Source organism: Sinohyriopsis cumingii, chromosome 16 (genome assembly GCF_028554795.1).
Source record: "Sinohyriopsis cumingii isolate HCF-2022 chromosome 16, ASM2855479v2, whole genome shotgun sequence".
Taxonomy (NCBI): Eukaryota; Metazoa; Mollusca; class Bivalvia; order Unionida; family Unionidae; genus Sinohyriopsis; species Sinohyriopsis cumingii.
In genome coordinates, this window is record NC_142976.1 from 8,707,044 (window position 1) to 8,722,812 (window position 15,769).

Consider the following 15,769-nt stretch of genomic DNA (forward strand, 5'->3'; position numbering starts at 1 on the left):
CTGGTACATACAGTTGAGTTTCGTTTAAGAGAGTATCATTAGTCTTGGAACGCTGTGCTTCAATGTTTATGCTTGTTCAGGCCATCCTTGACCTTCCCTCAAGGTAGCATTGTATTGAGCTCATTTGCTCTCGCTTTTTTCGAGGTAACCTTCATTTGGTATGGCTCTGCACCCACATGGTTTTCAAACATCATGTGCAGGCCCACAAGGTTACAACTTCTCTCCTGTGCAGGTAATATTGTCATATTTTACTTGCATGCTCCTTTGCTATATTAGACTCTCAGTTATCTATTTCTGGGTCAACCTTTTAATGATTTAGCTCTGCATGGACATTGTGTTCTCAAGATACGTGCAGGGCTACAGTTCTATATATTTTGCTCTTTTTTGTCTTATAGATTATAACTATGGGCAAAGTACAAACAACACTCAGCTCAGAGAGAAAACATGATCAGTCTGCTTGCTGTTTTTTTGCTTATTGTGAATCTTTATGGGAACAAGGGATATAATTCAACTTACCTTTTAGCCATGAAGTACTGGACATTGACACGCTTGGAAACTGCTCTGGCAATCAAGTCACCATCACAAGACTGCATTTTTGGAACTCCCTCCATCTTACCTCCTCGCAGATTCCTATTCCAGAACAGTGAAGGACAGAGCTAACAAACAGCCAAGTTTCAATTCATTCAACAGACATACAGGTAAGTTACATGGATCAGATATGCCATAACCCATACCAGCTGATGATCCTAATGATATCCTCCTTGCACGGATGGCCTGTTTCCATGGTGACTGGCCTAAGCCTAAGCCATATACTAGGGATCACAAAGGCCAAACAATATTAAGGGCTCAGTCAATAACAGCCCGGCTTCCACTGCATCAAACCTGACTTTTGGAGACATGTGCAGGGATGAGTCTAACCCTTACCACTGATGAGTAGTTCCTCATGCCTAAACAGATGTTGCTTCACAATTTCTCTACACTCTGCCATGACAAGAGCTTCTTTACTCAGTGACTGTCTTTAAGTCACAGTTTCTAATTAGAACATTCTATGAGTTTAGTGAGTGACAGACCTCTTTACTCTTCGCCAGCTAAGTCTCAAGTGTTACAGGGGACTGTAGCCTCACTCCATACATTCAAGATGATGTTGCTTGTTCTCAAGTACCTCCATTGAGGACGTTTTCTCTGCTCCCGGAGCTTTGTCCTCCCCATCCCACTCCATCAACAAAATGCACCAGAGCTCCAGCATCTATTGATCATATGAGAGAACGGAAAATTCTGATTTCAGTTACTTTCACAGTCTGGAAGAGTTACATATGTTCTGACCCACCTTCATCAGCAGTTTGTCAGCAGTTCTACCTTTGCTCCTCGCTTTCATTCGGAACCCCAGCAGTTGACACAGCACACTCCATACATATTGATTGGAAGGCCTTTGTCGACACTCAGCTCTTGTTGAGCATTATCGTTGCCGTGACTTTGTTGTTGGACTTTCATTTTCTCTGCCTACCTCCCAACTGACGGAGCATAGCTTATCTTCTCACATCCAGATATCTCAGGGCATGCATTTGAGTCAGTCTCAAGAATGGCTAGAGTACTGAGCAGAACCACTCATCACACTTTGGCCAATGCCGTATCTGCAGCTGCCTATCCAATTGGTGGACCGCAACTCAGTATCCTCTGCCTGCACTTACCTGAAGGATCACTATACAGCCAAACTAAGAGCACAACCTTTATCCTCTAACCTTCTGTTTAATGTCCCAGTGGATGAAGTCCGCAAACAAGCCATCAAGGAGACATATTTCTCTCCCTCCCACAACCACAGTGTCAATATAGGATTAGTACGGGAAATGAACAAAATGATCCAAGAACCTCTGAAAGCCATCCTATTGAAGCTCCACCCATGGAAAATCACAGTTTTTTCACATACCAAACCGATATACCACATAGAGGGTTCTATTGTTTGTTCAACACCTTTTCTTGGTCCCAATGGCAAACGACTCTCTGTCTTTCTTGTCTAAGCGCCCTCAGTCCACTCATTCATTGACCCTTGGTTCCCACTGGAAACACCACAGCGCATTTTGAATGCTCTCCATGAGGGAGACTTTGCCATTATTGTGGACAGCACATACCTTCATGTCTCTATTCACAAGGCTCCCAGGACATTCCTGCGATTTGCCTACAACATCATATACCAATTCAGGGCACTCCCATTGGGTCTCAGCGTTGGTCCCTGGGTTTTCACTTATCTGATGAATCGAGTAATGGCAGACATGAGTTAATTCTAACAGTACATGATAACCCTTGTTACCGATCTGAACTTCTCATTAGGAGAGAAAAATCTGACCTAGTACCATCTTAACGATTTGTTCACCTACATATGGAGTTCAATACACAGGCAATATATTTCATCTACCTTAGGATCAGGCCTTGAAATGACCCATGGTAGCCCCTTAGTTTTGAGGAAATTTTATCTGCATGGGAATCCCTTTGCCTACTAGGCTTGCTCAATGTAGCTGCAGACCTCATGATCCTAAATCGCCTTATGCATTGCTACTGTTTCCTCTGCATGAATGGAGTCTTCACGTCTGCCCACTGGACCATCCTGTCTCCATCAGCACCCAATTGAGGTACCATCTGCAGAATTGGGAGCAACCTAACCTGGCTCATGGAGGTATACACCTTCATGTCCACCTGCTCAAGATTACAGTCTGTACTTGTATGCAAATACAGAAGGCTGGGGAGCCCATCTGCTAAAATCCTTTTGGGATGCCATTGGTGCATGCTGTCCACAAGAACGATATCTTCATATCAATAATTCTGGAGAGGATGGCCACTGTGAAAGCCTTTCACTGGTGGCAGGAATATTTGCTTGGCAAGGAAGTTTTCATTCTATTCAACAACTCTATGGTGGTGACTTATCTCACACAGCATGGAGGAACGCAATCATGCAGTGGTGATTTATCTCCAACAGTAAAGATAACCCCAGTCCCCAGACCTGTGCGATCATGGGATGCCTCACTGTACTGGCTGATTCTTTGTCATGGAACAGACAAGTAGTACAGAAGGAATGGTCTGTCCATCCTTTGGTTCTCACTCAGATCTGTACCGATGGGACCGACCATTGTTGGGCCTATTTGTGACCAGGTGGAATGCCAAACTCCCATACTTTGTCTCTATCGTCCTGGACCCAAAAGCTTTGGCAGTTGATGTCCTATTGTTGGATTGGACCAACCTGAATGCATACACCTCCCCTCCAACACCTCTGATTCCAAAAGCGATACAGAAAGCAAGGGAGTCAGCCTGTCACCTCTTCCTAATCACAGCACTCTGATGGGAGTTGTGGATCAATGACCTCATCAATCTTGCATCGGAAACCCCACAGAAAATTTGGGTTTTGCTTCATCTGCTCAACCAACCATGATGGCAGTTGATTCATCATTGTCGGGAGCTCCTGAACCTGCATGTCTGGATCTTGTCAAGTAGCTTCTTAGACTTAAACAGTTCTTGCAACCCATCATAGAGAGAATTGCTCAGGTGTGATGGCCCTTCACTCTGAAAGAATATGAAGGCAAATGGTACATTTTCACCCAGTAGTGTGCAAATGAACAAATCCTGCCATGCAAGGCATCTATACAGCAGATAGCTAATTTCCTCCTCTGGCTCTTGGAAGAGAAAGTTCGCACCGAGTACAATCAAGGGTTACTGTTGCACAATCGCTGACATCTTTCATCATCTTGGGAGAGATGATATCAGACAAAGCCAGGACTTGTCCAACTTTCTAGCCTACTCTGTGCATACATAGTTAAATATATTAACCCTATTAGAGTGTGGGACCTATCTTGGGTATTAAACTGGCTGGACAAGACAACTTTGGAACTAATTTCAAGAGCATTTCTGGCAAACTTTTCCTACAAGACCTGATTCCTCATGGCAGAATTCATGAAATACATGCTCTTTGAGCAGACCCGAATTGTATGCAAGTTCCGACAAAACGGGTCAGTCTTACTCATGATGGCATTCTCTTTCATCACCAAGAACCATCTCCCTTCCACGGGTAACCAAACTTTGTCTTAAAACCTCTGTCTCATCTGAACACATCAACTGAAGGCCACTTACAAGACCCAGTCCGGGCTTTCATGTGATTCCTCAATAGAACAAAGCCCTTGCATTGAGGAGATCATGCCTCTTTCTTCTTCTTATAAAAGGTCAGGAGGATCTATCAAAATGGACTGTCTCATCCTGGTGTAAGGGGTTTATTCACTCAGCATGTAGGGAAATAACCCAAGCTCCAAGGAACTTATTACACACTTTGGCTCACAAGGTTCGAGCAGTTGCCACCAACCGAGCATCAGACTGGAACTGTTTCCTAACCGACATCATTCAAGCTATGTGATGGAGATCTGTCATCCCAGAGGGCCCTAAATCCGCAGCTTAATAAGTCACCCTTCCAGATAGATTGACAGCTTCTTAAGACGCAGCTTCATGATTTCCACTGGATTTGCGGGTGGGTGGGTATTTCCCTTTTGAAGCCACGCCCCGACAGATGGCGTCCCCTCCAGTCGGGTTAGCTAGAAGCTGTCTCACGTACCTTAGGGGACCAGAACTGATATTTCCATGGTAAGGGAATGTACCTCCCTCCACTTCTTACATATTCTTCTAAGGTATTATAATTGGGTGACATATTTGAAGAACAAAAACACAATTTTCCTGGTAAAATATGATTCTTCGAGAATACTTACCCAATCATAATACACATACATCCTCCAAGCCTCCCTGCAGTTACATCCATAGTTACTGTGCCTTCTGCTCCATTAGTAACTGAGAGGTTGTTAGGCTTTGCCACCAAGTTTTATACATAAGGGGAAATCACTCTGTCTGATCGCCACTTAGGCCAGCAGACAACTTTGAACTTCTTTAGCTAAATGTAGTATCTGGGAGGGCTGGATTTGCAAGGTAACAGTAGTTATTCTAAGGTATAATGATTGGGTAAGTATTCTTGAAAAAACATATTTTACTAGGAAAAGTTGGTTTCAGTGTTAGCCTAACAATCTATACTTGATATTTTTAAAAGTATATTTCATTTACTCCAATAAACTTTATTACATTCTTGAAAAGTAGTCAGAATTGCAACCTGTTAAAAATATTTCCTTCCATACTTTTATATCAATAAGCTGGCAGCAAATGCGATTTACTTTGTCTGTCTGTGTGTATGGGTTAATCTGTCTTCAATGTTCATGATGAAACTCCTATACAGCTTCACTTAAATTTTCATGAAGGCTGAACTTGGGATTATGAATTTACCATGTAGATCAAAAGATAGAGGGCTTATCTTTTTATTGTGTTATTTTGAGAGAGAGAGAGATGGAGAGGAGAAATGTGATAATGTAAACTTTCAATCGGTAACACTTTGAGCTGACCCCATGATTTAATTACACAAGAAATTTACTTGCTTATCCACTGCTCTGAAACTGTGTATAAAAACTGCTTTAGTTCCAATAGAATATATTACTTTGTACTAAACTCTGTCATCCCATGGACAACAGCAGTAGATTCTCTTCTGTTGTCACATAAATTAATGTTAAAATATAAACATCCACCTGAGCTATTTGTGCCTTAGCTTACCAGTTTGATTTGTCACATGACCATATCACATGTTGATAATCTCTATTTTTAGATGAGGAAAGCCCTATAAGTACATTGGAGTTCAACTGTCTTTATGTGTGATTTTCAGCCCTTTTAGATCAAAGATGAGGTTAATTTAAAATTTGTTTTGGACATTTTGGATCTAACAAAAATAAACAAAAGCAAAGTAAACATTCTGAAAAGTTTTGCATTATTGCTGCTTTGAAATAAATATATCTTGCATTGATGCAAGCTTTTACTTGATGAACAGCATAATTATTTCTTCTGAGTGGCTGGTATTTATTTATGCATAATATCAAATAGTTGAGCCTGACATCTTGTGGTTTTGCATATTTCCTGTCCATGATCAGCTTGGTTAATTATGATAATAGGTCTTGTTCAGTGTTAATTGTCTTGCTCTCCATCCTTGTTGGGTCTCTTCATACATCAGAGTTAAGTCTAGTTGTACATTTACAGCAGCAAATTGCCAGATTTTTCTACTGATGATCTTTAAGTATATTTCAATATCTTTTAGATCTTAATTGTTGCCACCATATAAACTGTATAAGTAGGTATTCATGTAAGCATCTCTCAATAGCACACTGATTTATAAAAATGAAAGAAAGAAAAAAACAATAACATTAATTTTAGCTTTTGAGTGCTATTTCAATGTCACCCTTGACCCGTTAATTATCAATTGAAAAGTTTTCTTCTTGTCCTATAGAGGAAAAGTGTTTGTGAAAATTTCCTACCAGTGGCATATGATTTATTTTCTGGCAGGTTTTGCTGTAATTCCCTTAACTTAGATCTCAGGCAAATACCTGATCAGATTTCTTAGCATTGTCCTAAATATTCCAGTGGCAAGTGATTTATCTATTTTCCAACAAGATCAGTTTATGCTGTCATATCTTGCATGTACTGTGCAATGATAATCAGTTATATTGAAAGTACGTGGTATATTCAAAGAACCATAGTTATAATATCCAAACAGTTGTTTAGGATTGAAGTTGCTATTTCAAAATATGATGGTAAGCAACATATGATGTTCCCTGTTCTTAGACAATCTAGGTAAATTTTGCCAGCAAGATTAACATAAACAGTGGTTGGAAACTTAGTACATGGATCATTAAAATGATTATAAATTGAAATTTTATTAAAAAAATAAATTCATAATTATTGTCCTTTTATGAAAATATAGCTACTAAAGGCATATTCTAATAAAGTGGATTCATGGTAATTTAGAGGTGTTTTCACTGTATAAAATTTAAATTTTGAAAGGTACTTAAATGTGTGGATTGGAATGGTGAATCCTTATATTGTGACAGAAGGATCAGTGTACATTGGGTCTTAAAATTCCTAGCATCAAGCAACCACAAAATCCACAAGTCTGGGTACTTCACTAAAAATGTGAATTTACAGGAACTATGCGTGCTACACACCAGTATAAGGAATTTAACTGTCATAATATTTATTGTTCATTTCCAGTACTTGAGAGTCACCACTTATGAAGACTACAGGCCAGTTCACCATACCTGTCTGTGAAGGATGAAAACTTCAGGCTGGTTCACCATATCTATCTGTGTAGGATGATCCCTGCAGGGAATAAGGAACTAACTTCCAGAGACCTCTTATCGCAAAATGATGAAAATTTAGTCAACTAATTTCATTTGCAGTTATCAGTACTGTGTTTACAGGTACATGTACAGGTTTATACCAAGGAACTAAACACTGAAATCTTGCAATATATTAATTGTAACTACTTGTCCCAGTGGCAGTCGTCAGTGTCTGAAGGTCAGATTGTATACATATTCACAAAGGAACAAATTTGTACATCATGCAAACTCTGGAGTATCTTGGTTGATCCATTTCACTTTCCTTGATCACAGTCTCAGTTACAAAGAAGTTAATGAAGAGTATTTAATATTACCTTCGGCTATGACGATTGCAGAAAAAATTTAAGTGGCAGAACATATAGAGTAAAACACGATCCATATTAGAAGAACAAATTCAGATGAAAGTCTCCCAGTAATCAATCCAGGAACACTTCTGAATGGAGAAGCACATTGTTTTCAGTGATGGAGGATTGAGGGACTATTTTTTATTGCTAGCTATTTTTCATGTACCATGAAACTTACTTGATCATCAACTACAACAAAAGTTGCATCACCTTTTGTGACAGATGGCATCAGTCTCAACGGAGGTTTACCAGCAACACAAATCTCTTATGATAAAATTGTGTGATATGATGGATCCCAGTGATCAAACGTACAAAAATTTCATCTTTTACTTGGATTCCTACATTCCTAAGGAAAGGTTGTCCATGGTACAGAAAATACCAACAGCTGTCTTTGCTCTGATGGAGGAGAAAGGAGTATTGAAAGTTGGGAAATATCAGGACCTGAAGAAGGCACTCAAAGCTAGTGGATTTATGGACGTATTGGATGTTTTAAAGAAAGAGGAAGAATGCATCACTAGACAAGTGAGAAAACGCAGTTACAGTGATGAGGCCTTGACTGGTGGTTCATCTAATATCGGTAGCTCTTGTTCTGTCTGGCTGTCTCAGTCATCTAATAGGAAGATAATGTCTATAAGAACCAAACATTTACATCTTCAGAAAGAAACACAAACCTTTGTACAAGAAGAATAACTAAAAAGAAAATTGTAAGCTGAAAAAAAAGCATATTAAATAAAATATATCCAAGAGGATGAATATACATGTATTCAGTAAAATAAAACACAACAGGATGAATATATTGTACTATGTCTGTTTTTTAGTTTTAAAAAACCTTCACCTGTGAAGTTAAACCAGTTTGCATATAGGTATAGTGAACAAAATTCTTAACCAAATGGATATATTTACATCTGTGGACACTAAAAGTATCCATGAATCAATATTATGAATAACTACAACATTCTTCCCCAAATAAAGTATCTCATATTTCTTAAACACTAGTTAGTCTTAAAATACATGTACTTCTTCGTGACTCATTTTCTTATATGTGCTGAAATAACTCACTTAAACAACTAAATAACACATCATTTATGACTTCAGATGCTGCGGCTGTGTCATCAATCAAACCAGAAGGTATACAGACTTTTATCTTTTTATTTTGGTAGCTCCAACTCTGAAAATGTGTATGTATGGTAGCAACATCATCAAGTGAATACTCAGTCTAATATCTTTCAAGGTATTTTGTAATGAGCAATGACAATTTGGGGAGAGGGATCTAGATATTAACAATATTCATTTCACTTGTTGCAATGTATAAACAATTTGCTTAATATAATAAATGCCTTACAGAGGAGTCTATCCATACATTGTGGATTTTGGAACATCCACACAAAAGTAGCGGACGTATGATCTGCCCATTATGTGATCAAAGTAGACCAAACGTTATGGTAGTCATGGCTGTCCATGTCATACCATATAGAGGACAAATCAGCTGGATGCGTATATTAAAATACTGTCTTTCCAACCGGTTGGGCAAGTCAACAGGTCAAAAGTGTGTACACAACATGGTGGCTTGCAATTTATATTCTTAGAATGTCAGGCGTATCAATTTAAAATGCACATTAAAGACTGTCTTAAGTCGACTATAAGCACTTCTGGGGCTCCTGCTGCCCCATTAAGTCGGAACATCACAGTACAACTTCCTTGTCAAGATAGACTAGTTGACTGGATAAATGTGAAAAGAAGATCATCTGTCCCATCACTGGACACATGTTAGCCGACTACAGTTGTTGTTAACTTGTATTATTGGCTGAACCTTCACCATTATTGCAGATATTTCATATTTCCTGTATTCCTTTGCCAGGTTAGTTGTAATCTCATTGAACATGACTAATAACTGGTGGCATATCAGTGTACTTAAATAAACAGCAAAGAATGAAACAGATACATTTATTATTTATCTTCCTTATTCTGTGCATAAACAAAATCCTTCCAAAATATTAAAAGCCTACACTGTAATTAACAAGTTAGGACATGACTTTTATCAGTCCACTATCTCACCTTGAATCCAGTAGGAAGCAAAAAGTAACAAACATTCCATATAAATGATTATTTTAAGTAAAATGTCAAGTTAAGTGCAGTTCTTCTACCTCTGTAAGCAAAAGTAGAATGGATATTTTAATGAGCTCATTGAAATGTTAAAATTTTAAAGTTATTCACCACAAAGCATTTCAAAGTAATCTTCTAAGATATTTGGTTTCATATGAAATTCTTCATTTAAAGAAACTATATTTTTATTTTATAGGGGAGAATCAAGATGTGATGCATGCACCAGAAGGAGGTAGAGTTTATCCAATTATTATCAAATTGGATATAATTAAATTGCTTTTTGTCTCACTTTTGTTTATAGGGTGCAACAGAGGTTTAATTTTTATGGTGGAAATGATTAAATGTTGATACCTTTTTAAATGAATGTATTGTAAATTAGTCTGTGTTGTGTATGTGCATATATATATATATATATATATATATATATATATATATATATATATATATATGAGGCGGTAAACAACAGTCCTTTCAAGTGCACTGGTTTCAGCAAGGGTGTCAGGGATTGACTAAAATGAATGTAATAATCTGACAGAGAACAGTGCAAAAACTAGTTTTTAACTTGCCTAAGTGCTTTTGACTCTCGTAACTGACAGTGAACAGTGCAAAAACTAGTTTTTAACTTGCCTACGTGCTTTTGACTCTCGTAACTGACAGTGAACAGTGCAAAAACTAGTTTTTAACTTGCCTAAGTGCTTTTGACTCTCATAACTGACAGTGAACAGTGCAAAAACTAGTTTTTAACTTGCCTAAGTGCTTTTGACTCTCGTAACTGACAGTGAACAGTGCAAAAACTAGTTTTTAACTTGCCTAAGTGCTTTTGACTCTCGTAACTGACAGTGAACAGTGCAAAAACTAGTTTTTAACTTGCCTACATGCTTTTGACTCTCTTAACTGACAGTGAACAGTGCAAAAACTAGTTTTTAACTTGCCTACATGCTTTTGACTCTCGTAACTGACAGTGAACATTGCAAAAACTAGTTTTTAACTTGCCTAAGTGCTTTTGACTCTCGTAACTGACAGTGAACAGTGCAAAAACTAGTTTTTAACTTGCCTAAGTGCTTTTGACTCTCGTAACTGACAGTGAACAGTGCAAAAACTAGTTTTTAACTTGCCTAAGTGCTTTTGACTCTCGTAACTGACAGTGAACAGTGCAAAAACTAGTTTTTAACTTGCCTAAGTGCTTTTGACTCTCGTAACTGACAGTGAACAGTGCAAAAACTAGTTTTTAACTTGCCTTAGTGCTTTTGACTCTCATAACTGACAGTGAACAGTGCAAAAACTAGTTTTTAACTTGCCTAAGTGCTTTTGACTCTCATAACTGACAGAGAACAGTGCAAAAACTAGTTTTTAACTTGCCTAAGTGCTTTTGACTCTCATAACTGACAGTGAACAGTGCAAAAACTAGTTTTTAACTTGCCTAAGTGCTTTTGACTCTCATTGAGTCTCAGGATTCTCAGTAGATATAAGAACTGAAGAGTCAGTTGACTCTTGATCCCAAAATCTCAAGAGTCAAAATTGAAATCTGGCAAGTCAGTTATTTTGGACAGTCATGAGCTAATAACTGATTGTTCGTTATTGGGGGAACCAAATGTTGTTTAAAATTTCTTGTCTCATGTTGAATAATGAGATAAACTTTTACAGTATTACATACAGTCTGACTAACTGTGACTTTGTGTATATTTGGTGTACAAAACAGACAAAGGATTATTTTATACTTTGCATATTTTCAACTTCTGAATATATTCCATTTGTAAGTCCTCAAGTAATTTTAAATACAAACCTATACCCATACAACTATGAATCGGATATCAAGAATGGATTGTTCAGAATTGTCAGTTAATTAATTCCTCTCTGATTTTTACTTTCTACATACTTGGCAACAATCCTTTCTACATCAAATATTTATGCTGATGGGCCTTCTTCAGATATCCTGACGAGTTTTGCCAACTTCACATTGTCAAATCTAGACCTTGCCTTTGTCTTCAGATGATTCTGGCTAGAAAAGCCACACTTGTGAGAGGAGCTTCAGGATATACTTGGCAGTACACAGTAATCTGGAAACATGCAGCTGCATTAGTTAAATATTTCCTAACATGCATATTTCAGTGTTTTTCCTTCTCAGATTTGGCACTATCTTTCCATTTCATTGGCGTCAGTCTGTCAAAAAATTCATCACTGGCAGGTTGTTTCTGAGACAGAGACAGATAAGAAAATATACTTTTTGTGCCATTGTGATTTTAAAGTTCAGATGTGTGCACTGAGTGCTATGTCTGTTCAATTTTTTCAGAATGATTCATTAATTAAAACGATCGAGGTTTCAAATATTTCACCGATTGAAGCAAATTGATCGCAAATAAAACACAATCCAATGTCAAGAGCTGCCTTCGTGAGAAGCAATATTTTCCCATTTTTGTCTGATTATAATTTAAAGCGCAATCAAACAAATGCTGATATTTTATCAGAAATGAACCCAGTGAAGTCATAAATGAATCAAAATTTTAAATGTTCTGCCAAATGAAGCAAATTAATCAGCAATAAAACAACTAAAGTTGCTCCATTTATCTTGACAAACGGCATTGCAAGCCACAAAATGGTCCAGTTTTTATCTTTTGATTATAATTTGATGCACGATCATACTAATACCCATATTTTACCAAAAGGCAATCCATTCTCGTCATAATTGTTTCCTATTCCTCAACTTAAACTTCAAATGTATTTTCAAAACAATCCAACGTGATTCAGTTGCACATAACCATGACATCAGAGACCAGTTCATTTATATCTTCCATTGGTACAATATTATTGGCTGTCAAGGTGTATACTGTTGTCATGTAGATGTCAATCAGTGTCTCCCAAATCTCTGTGCATCAAAAAACACACAGGTCAGAATTTCCAAGTGTAAGAAATGTGTCATGTTTACATTCCACACATCAAAACCTGAGGGTACAAATCTTTTGAGAACCCTTAGTCTTTGTCAGAGGCAATCACAAAACAGACAAGACAACCAATTACAAAAAGTGTTGAACTTTAAGTTCACATAACTATTTCTAATTGAATCAACAATTTCAAATGTATGGTACTTCATTTAGTTGGCATCAACTTGATTGATGATGTAAACTAGTTGATATTGACCTACAAAGGGAGGAACCATAGCGCCAACAGTTTTTCTAATGTAAAGTAGTGTAACCAGAAATTATATCCCAGATATTTAATTCTTTCTGTAATGCAAGTGATGAACACGACAACAGTAAACCAGGAGGAACTTCAAAAACAGTAATTATATTGAGTGTGTTAGGAATGGTCAAAATTAATTATTTAATTGAAAAAGTGGTTGCTACAAACAAATGATAAAAAAAAATTTTGACTGTAGTTGTCTGTTTCTAGTCTTAATGGTTTAAGCTGCTTAAGATTCCTACTACTTCCACTACCACCACCACTGCTTATAATACAACTACTACCACAAAAACTAATTCTATAACTAGTTCTACTTCTTCCACTAATACTACTACTACTTTTACTATAACTAATACCACAACCACTACTTCTATTACTATTTCATTACTACTACTAATACTTTTACTACAATTCCTACAGCTACTGCTACTGTTTCTTCTGCTGCTACTGTTACGGCTTCTATTACTACTACTCCGATTACTACTGTTCTGCTACTATTTATTCTACTAGTACTATTTTTACTACAACTGCAACCACTGCTACTGCTGTTGCTACCAATACTACCACCGCTCCGGTGGCCTAGAGGTTAGAGTGTCCGTCTCGGATGCAGGAGTTCGTGGGTGCAATCCCCGACTGAGTCATACCAAAGACTTATAAAAATTGTACTAACAGCTGCCTCACTTTGCGCTCAGCATTAAGAGGTCAGTGTTAGGACTGGTCAGCCTGGTGTCAGCATAATGTGACTGGGTGGGACATGATGCTACATGTCTGTGCCATGATGCCCCAGTGCTAGACATCACTATAAACTACCACACTGCAGGCATTGTAGCAATATGACTGAATTTTTTAAAAAACTTTGTTAAAAATCCATATCACACACACACACACACCAATATTACCTGTTACTACTTCTGTTGTAAAAAAAAATTGCATTGGCATCAGTGAAGAATTAATTATTAAGCAGATATGTGTGATATTCATGATGATTATTTTATTATTATTGTTGTTTTTTATGTATGATCATGTAAAAGGATATCGGAGTTGAGTAAATATGCCTGAAAAGTTTCTATTGAAAATCTTTGCTTAGAAGTAGTGGATTCATAAAAGAAATAATATAGATTGATAACTTGGTTCTTTATCTCAGATAATTTTTCAGGAAATAAATATAACCTGCAATGGATTGATTTTTTTAATAAAACTATCACTCTAAAGGTAAAATTAACTCAATGCTTAGTTTCCACACATGCAACAAATTAAAGGAATTTTTTTCTGAATTCTTAAGTTAGAGATAATTAAGAAGAACATGCATTATAACGAAAAATTAATTAAATGTTAAATTTACTTGTACGTGATGATGTTAATAATCAAAATAAATTGAAAGCTTAGTATTTCCACAACTCTGGTGATGACATAGTGAACAAATGAAATATTGCTATTGAGGAAAAAGAGCATGTTTCTATTTCCATTGCACTGACGGTATGGAAAAACAAATTTAAAGGATGTATGTGTTTGCTTAAAGAGAGAAAACATTTTGTCAAAAGACGTTTTTCCAATATGTTGGCAATGAACTTATATAATATATTACTGACCAGTTGGAGAAAGTGAATGGAGGGCTGCTAATTTTATTGCAGCAACTTCACATATGTACATACATTAATTATATGTCTTATTAGTTGGAATGTAAAATTTAATATACCATATATATATGTGTGTGTATATATATATATATATATATATATATATATATATATATATATATATATATATATATATATATATATATATATATATATGCATGTATTCCTTTGCTGATTGATTATGTCATAGAAACTAGTTTTGTTCTGTAGTATCATTGATTGTCATTTACATATGTATGTAGTGCTTTGAAAGCTTCTATAACAGCAGGATGGTGACTAAAATAAAGCCTGCTAGCTGTTAAGAGAGTTAGCTTTTTTCTCCTGGATTGGCACTAATTCTAATTACACTCAACTAATATACTGCCCCCCCCCCCCATGAATGGCCCCCTGGACCAGCGGCAATCCACTTTTTACAGCCAGAGTCCCTTGGTACTGGCAAGTTTGTGTTCAAAAGTACCCTAAAGAAGGGCCACCCCTCTAACCTGACCAGTGGCCAAAATATTAGTGCAAAAATGTAAAGTTTACCACTCACAAGTGGCTATATTTTATTATGAATGTGTCCAGAATCATTATTTAATTATAGTAAGGTAAGTAATATGATTATCTTTACTGGTGTCTGTTTCTCGATGTCAGGTTTTCATTACTGAAAGAAGTGCTGGCTAAAGTACATGTGCTGATAAGGTTATTTTTTTATAATTAATGCTGACATTTACAGGAAATGGGGTCAACAATGTTGTGATGGAATTTTGGGCTTCACACAGTGGTTGAGTTGATTTTGTTTGGTGATTACAACTGGATGTTACTGTCAAGATCATAACATGGTCAGCAAAGGTTAAATATAGATTTTGTGGATTAACACACACACAGAAATTAACCTTGAATGAAACGGTACTAGACAAAGACCCAAAAGTCATGTGATAGTACATGAATTGCTTCCTTTATAAACATGACATTTTGTCAACTCTACAAAAGTTTCATCTGCATAATTGAATTGTAGTACTGTACAATTAGAAACATAGAAATAAATCGTTGAAAAGCTTTGACATGTCATAATGTACACAGAGAATTAATTCTTATTTGATTTGACGATAATGTGGATAGTTCAAGAGTTCTAGCCAAAAAGTTTCTTTTGTCTAATAAACAACATCATATCAGATAAGAAGAATATTCTACAGCAGTGGGAAAACTGAGTAAATGGTAGGAGCATTATTTTAAATGCCAAGCAATGTATGTACCCAGATTTAAATGATATTTTCGAATGGTTTTGAAATGCACA

The 15,769-nt window shown here is 36.7% G+C and overlaps 1 protein-coding gene across 1 annotated transcript in view; it reads left to right on the forward strand.

The window, feature by feature from the left end:
- Positions 1–15,769, forward strand: part of LOC149779903 (uncharacterized) — a 48,449-nt gene that overhangs the window by 24,102 nt on the left and 8,578 nt on the right. The window contains exons 3-5 of the mRNA XM_089937329.1: positions 7,105–8,153; positions 8,672–8,704; positions 9,876–9,911. Coding sequence (XP_089793455.1) covers positions 7,799–8,153; positions 8,672–8,704; positions 9,876–9,911 — 424 coding nt within the window. The 5' untranslated portion in view covers positions 7,105–7,798. The remainder of the gene's footprint in view (positions 1–7,104; positions 8,154–8,671; positions 8,705–9,875; positions 9,912–15,769) is intronic.